This window comes from Geotrypetes seraphini, chromosome 1, assembly GCF_902459505.1.
Source record: "Geotrypetes seraphini chromosome 1, aGeoSer1.1, whole genome shotgun sequence".
NCBI classification, from domain to species: domain Eukaryota; kingdom Metazoa; phylum Chordata; class Amphibia; order Gymnophiona; family Dermophiidae; genus Geotrypetes; species Geotrypetes seraphini.
Window position 1 is genome coordinate 35365461 of NC_047084.1, and position 6894 is coordinate 35372354.

At 46.9% G+C, this 6894-nt stretch overlaps 1 protein-coding gene across 1 annotated transcript in view; it reads right to left on the reverse strand.

The window, feature by feature from the left end:
• Window positions 1–2554, reverse strand: part of SLC30A5 (solute carrier family 30 member 5) — a 121124-nt gene extending 118570 nt beyond the window's left edge. The window contains exon 1 of the mRNA XM_033929860.1: window positions 1969–2554. Within this exon, the coding sequence (XP_033785751.1) occupies window positions 1969–2039 (71 nt within the window). The 5' untranslated portion in view covers window positions 2040–2554. The remainder of the gene's footprint in view (window positions 1–1968) is intronic.
• Window positions 2555–6894: the final 4340 nt, after the last annotated feature.

Consider the following 6894-nt stretch of genomic DNA (forward strand, 5'->3'; position numbering starts at 1 on the left):
CTGAGAAATATTATCTTCTAGGAACCAATAGCAGGGAGAACATGATAGCTGTTTTGGGTCACTGAGCTGAACACTTCCTACTGCCAGAATAAAAATTCTAAGCTTTTATTCTACCTTGTTGAACTTTGCAGTATTAAACTGATGTTTTACCACTTTCTTTCTATCCCTAGTTCTGACATCAAAGCGTAGTACATATTGACAGATAAGGATCCATCTAATCATTTCCTGGTGCAAAGTCATAGATCTCATTTGGTCTTTGGCTTTCCTCTTGCTTCTTGTTAACTAACAATTCTCTATACTTATTCTAAGCTTTCTAGAGTGTATCATACAATCACGGAAGATCAACCAGTCACTCAGAAATTAATTTCCAACATAAAGCATAGAAACTTTCTTTATTGGGGGAATGCCAGAGTAAACCTTAAAATGAAACACCCTGGACCCGATAAAACATTTGAAAGAACAAGGTAAGAAGTGATCAGTCAAACTAGAGATCCCCTAGCAAGGAATATTTTGAGTACTGCTGAAGTTCCTGGCTAGAGAATGACATGGGGACAAATTTTCCCCACCCCTGCAAGTTTTGTCACTGTTCCATTCCTGTAAGCTCTGTCTTAACCGCACAAGCCTTGAACACTTAGGATTTTAAAGTGTTTGAGGCTTGCGCAGATGAGGACAGAGTTTGCAGGAATAAGGCAGGGACAGGAAAAGAACTCACTGGGATGGGAAAATGAGTTCCCGCATCATTCTCTATTCCTGGCATTTCAGTCACTGAAAAGGAGACAGGGCTCCGTATGTACAGAGATTACATGATCACCATTCCTTGGAAACTGAGTGCATGGGGAGAGGGAATCTTCTTTAACAGGAGTGACGTGGGGATCCTTTTCTTCTGAGAGTATAGGGATTCCTGGGGGGGAGGGGGAGCTTAGGGTGTACTGGTGAATATGCTGGGGACTCTAGGTGTAAAGGTGAACATGGAGGACTGCTTTCTCGGGGGACATAGGGACCTCTTTCTCTGGAGGCTCTGGGTGTACTGACGAGTGTGGGGATCCCTAATTAGGCATTCTGAGGCTTGTGTGTGTGTGGAAATGTATGGACTTCTTTCTCTAGGGTAGAGGCTCTCAAAATAGTCTGGCTTTCATGCATGAGATACAGTGGCGTAGTAAGAGTGAGTGGTACCCTCTTCCTCACCCACCCCTGCTGTGCATGCACCCCCTTCCCTTTTAAATTTTTCTGGCATGAGCAGCATGCCCTTTGATGTCACTTCCTAGGTGTGGGTCCCAGAAGTGACGTTGGAGAGTGCCGATGCAGGCAGCAACCTTGCGCTGAGGAAGTAAAAAATGTATAGGGGAAGGGATGAATGTGGCAAGGAGAGAAGTGGAGGGGGGGGGGGCACAGAGAGGAGGAGGGGTGCTAAGCCCTTAGGAAGGCCCCTTTACGTCATTGATGATATACAATAGACTCTCAGTTAACCGGCACCCATGGGGGATTGATAGATGCTGGATAAATGTGGTTTCTGGTTGCTTAAAAACAGGCCTAATATTATACCCCATACTATGCTATACCATAAACTGTTCCAGACAAACTACCAGATATGTGGTAGGCAAAGTGTGGGAGTGCTCAGGTGTGATGTGCCACGTTTACACTTAAATTTCCACCACAAATTGATTTTATTTTTATTTAAAGCATTACCGGTACTTAGATTTTTCTTTCTGGTTGCTTTGAGAGTTCTGGTTAACAGAGAGTCTACTGTATTTGCACACAATGAAGTTGTAATGCATTATAATTTATCACTTAAAGAAACTAGCTTAGTGTGTCCCACTGGTTTAAGAAACCCTGCTCTAGAGGCTCTGGCTGTAGTACATGGACTCTGGGTCTGGCGATCCTAGGAAATTCCGGGTGTACTGGATGCTGGTGACAGATTCGATATAGGAGGAGGGGAATGTGGGACCAGTTTCCCCCGGGAGCTCTCACCTGGAGCTCGGGACATCCACAGGCCCAAGCCTGCCGCTGGCTATCACGTTGCTGCTATACTTCTCCTCCATGGCTCCTGTCCCAGCCGCCGGTTCTTAGCCGGAGCTCACGAGCGGTGCTCTCCCGGCATGCCGGGCCCGCCTCACCACCCCATGCCCGCCGCTCTCAGGCCCCAGAGCCACGTCAGCGCTCCGGAGGAAGACCAGGACCTGCCAGCTGCGGCGTCCGGCTCTGCCCACGGCTTCCCGCCCTTCCTCCGCTTGCCCGACACCAGCTTGTCCCTGCCTCCCTCGCTCTGTCACCGGCTGTCCGAGCTCGGAAGCAGCAGCTACGACGCGGCGCGGCATAGGCACACGGAGAGCGGCGGGAAGGAGAGACCAGCGCCCCCTGCCGGCTGGCGGCTTTAGAGCCCGAGAAACTGCGCTCGGTTTCTTTTTTCAGAAATCCCCTTCCTATGGCTAAAAAACACGGCAAAAGAAAGAAGCTTCCAAGATTGAAAGCAAAATGTTCAAGAAGGAGACATTTCCCTAAAAAGAAAGAAAACAAATCAAATCATCATAGGAGCCAGTTGTGCTATAGGCGCTTGAGCATCCTCAATATTGACAAAACTCCTTGACTATGTCTGTCGGGTTTATCACCCCCCTCCCGCTTATTTTGAAAAGTTGGCTCTTATGGATACAATTACCCCCCCCCCCTCCGGAAAATGCATTTTCCAGTGGATCACCGAGGATTCAGTTTGTGGTTAACATAACGAGACCATTTATTTTTTTCATCGATTAATTGTTAGTCCCGCCACCAATGCCACCCCCAATTTCTTCCATTCATTTTTCATGTACACATAGGGCTCCTTTTACTAAGGTAGGTTAGCAACCAGAAACAAAAACATCTTTACATACCCAAAGATCACAGGCTGCAGATACAAATCATTCCTGGATAGAACCTTTAAGTTCCAAGCGAACAGACAGCAAGTTTGGCTGAAAAACTACATAAACGAACCCAATCTGACTTACAGTGCATTCCGAAAATCGATCAAAACCGCCCTTTTCGCCAAATTCATTGACTAAAACAATCCCCTCCCTCACTAGAACCTCCCCCCTGTAATCATCTTTTCTTTCTCTCAAGAAGCTCCTTTCACATATTAGGTATTCTCTACCCTTAGAACTCCAATTAATATGCTAGTACTAAAGTATTCAGGTATCATTACCCATAGAACTCCAATTAGAACGTAAGTTTCCCATTTAGATTATTGTAAAGTATTCAGACTCATCGTATAGTATTGTACTTAGACTTATTGTATTGTATTGTATTGTATTTAGACTCATTGCATTGTATTGTATTGTATTGTACTGTATTCAGACTCATTGTATTGTATTGTATGCAGAATTATTGTATTGTATTGTATTGTATTGTATTGTATTGTTATTCGCTGAATGTCCAGCCTTCTTACAATGTTAACCGCCTAGAAGTCGCCTGACTATGGCGGTATAGAAAAATAAAGTTATTATTATTATTATTAATGCATGGAGTAACGTGTGCAGCATTGCCGCACGCACTAGACCTAATGCCACCATTGAGCTGGCATTAGATTTTACGTGTAGTGCGGGGTGCAGCATGTGCTAAAAACGCTAGCGCACTTTAGTAAAAGAAGCCCATAATATCTTATTAATTCATAATGGTAAAAAACCATAAATTAACCCCCCCCCCCACAAAGGACACTACAGTATACACAGATAAAATGTTAATTATCATTTATATTTGGGGGGTTTCAAAGATGTCAAGGCAGATGACTTTAAAATATGCAATGTAACTATAGAAAAATAGACAAATATAGTGCAAAATATAGACAACAGATATAAATTCTCAAAACTGACACATTTTGATCACTAAATTTAAAATAAAATCATTTTTCCTACCTTTGCTGTCTGGTGATTTCATGAGTCTCTGGTTGCATTTCCTTCTGACTGTGCATCCTTTCTTTCTGCACTCAGGCCCAACAAGTGTCCCTTTCTATTCCCTCCCTCCTTCCTTCCTATGTCCTTAGTGCCCCCAGTGCCTCCTTCCCATGTCCTTAGTGTCCCCAGTGCCCCCCCCCCCATCCAGTGTCAGTTCTCCTTTGTACCTTTGTTCCAGGTCTCCCTCTTTCTCCCGCCTCTATTAAGATCTTGCCTCTCTCTGCTCTTCCTCAGGGTCTCTTTCCCCCTCTGTCTGCACCTCCCATAGTCCTTCTTCTGGCTCCTGTCTTTCCCCTTTGATCCAGGCCTTTCTCTCTCTAGTCTTTCTTCTGCTTACAACCCCCCCCCCCCTTTCTCTGCCTCTTTCTCTCTCCTTCCTCCCTCCCTCCTTCCTTCCTATGTCCCCCTCACTGCCTTCCAGCCTTTGTCCCACCCCCTCCCCCAAAGCCAGCCTGCCTGCCTCCCTCCCTCCCTGCCGTGCCAAAGCCACTCTTTTGTGAAATGCAATCCACTATAAATATTATAGAGTTCCAGCCCATAAATGGATTGCTTTTCTCTACTTCAGCTCAATAATATTCAATCGGCATGACAGGTGAAAGGTTGCTTGTTGGTGAGCTCATGTGATGGTCTAGTACGGGGGTCGGTAACCCGCGGCTCCAGAGCCGCATGCGGCTCTTTTTTACCTTTGCCACGGCTCCGGTAGTGTGTCACGCGGGCCGGAGTCTTTCAGTGGCTGCAGCGCACTCCTGAAGAATGGGAGGCGCGGAGGATGACGTGTGATAGAGGTCTGCACGGGAACGGGGATCGCGGGGATCCCGCGGGTTCCCCCCCTGGCCCACGGGACTCCCACGGGGATGAAAACAGCCTACCTAAATTCTGGCGATGCAGGCATGCAGCTTACAAGTCCGGCGTCGCGGTGGGAAAAATAGCCATGCTGAGCAGCACAGATGAAAGCCTTGCTTGCTGATTGGTCCGGCGGCCCCGCCCCGCCGTGCCGCCGGACCAATCAGCATCTAAACATTAAGATAAGAAACAATATATGCAGTGTTAGATTTGTTTTATAATGGTTTTGCGGCTCCAAGTTTTTTTTTCTTTTCGAAAACGGGTCCAAGTGGCTCTTTATGTCTTAAAGGTTGCAGACCCCTGGTCTAGTACTTTTGAATCCTGTGCATCTCCCATGAAGTTCAATCCCATATGGTCTGATCCCAAAAAGTCAATATATTTGTTCTAAAATATTTCTAACTTCTCAAGACTAGTTCACAGATTCATGTTTCCCTAAATGCAAATTTGCCTGGCAGCACATGCCAGTCTTTCACTGAATTCTGAGCCTATAAAGAAACACAAAACTGTCTCCCTTACTATTAAATTTGCTTAAGGGCATGCAGGGAGAACTAATACTTTTAATTTACTTGAAGTGCCACACAATTGTTCTCTTTCGGTGCTGGAGTTCCAGTGACACACTTATTGTCTCTGGCAGTCCTGACAAATTATAAGACCCAGCTCCTACTCACAGAGTCTTGGTGAACAAGGGCATAGCTGTACCAGCTTCAGCTTACACACAGATGCTCTCCTCTAGCATCAGACTTCAACCGCCTCTGCAATCTTAAATGTCAGCATTTTCAGTATTTCAGTGCAGAATGTACATTATTATTGGTAGAACTATTCTAACTGATTACAATCTTATTATTTAACATATCAGGCACTGAGCTACATTCCACATATAACATCTCCTTCCCAACCTCCTGCGCCCGCTTCAACCGCCCCCCCATTCCGCTGCCGTTGCTTCTTGCCACCCAGAAACCTTCTTCCTAACGTCAATTCTGACATCGGAGAGGAAGTTCCGGGCCAGCCAATCGCTGCCTGGCTGGCCTGGAACTTCCTCTCCGACATCAGAATTGACGTCGGGAAGAAGGCTTCTTGGTGGCAAGAAGCAGCGGCGGCAGACCGGGGGGGGGGAGGTTTGAATCGGCGCTAGAGGGAGGGAAGGAGGGAGGCTGGCTTTGGCGCAGCAGGGAGGGAGCGGAAGCGATCACCTGTCCCGTTGTTCCTATGCACAGCTTCGGGACGCTGTCCCTGAAAACGGGACATTTCGGTGTCCCAAAGCTGTGTGTGGGGACAATGGGACAGGGGATCTAAAAATGGGACAGTCTCATTCAAAACAGGATGTATGGTCACCTTAGGTTAACACAGACTGAAGGGAAGGAGTAGGAGGTCCCTTTCCCTAAAGGGGGGGGGGAGGGAAGTATATATAGGGTTACCAGATTTTGTATTACAAAAAAGAGGACGTGTGGCCCCACCTAGTTCTGCCCCCACCTTACCCTTTTCTGCCCTCAGCCCTTCCCCATTCCGCCCTCCAGCCCTGGCCCCACACAAACCTCATCTCTTCGGGGCCACGTCTGGAGGGCATCTGTACATGCGCAGATGCGATGCGATGATATGCGCTTGCCCTCCAGATGTGGCCCTGAGCTCAACGGTTTTCAAAACCTGGACAAACTGCTGGGTTTTGAAAACCTGTCTGGATGCCTGGAAAGTCCTCTAAAGAGATGACATGTTCGGGTAACAGTATCAAAAGCAGCAGACAGATCAAGAAGGATGAGGATAGAATAGAGGCCATTGGAGCTGGCCAGGAACAGGTCGTTAGAGACTTTAGCAAGGGCAGTTTCCATAGAATGGAGAAGGCGAAAGTCCAATTAAAGCTGGTCAAGAATATCTTGAGAAGAAAGGAAGTCCAGGGAACTGTGGTGAACAGCATGTTTGAGTAGCTTGGATAAGAATGGGAGGAGGGAGATGGGGTGATGGAGGAGGATGTGGGGTCTAGTGAGGGGTTTTTGAGGAGAGGTGTAACTACGGCATATTTGAAGATATCAGGAACTGTTGAAGTGGAGAGTGATAGGTTGTTGAGGATATGACAGATGGGAGGGATGACAATGGGAGTGATAGCTCCAAGTAGGTGGGTGGGAATCAGATTAGAGGA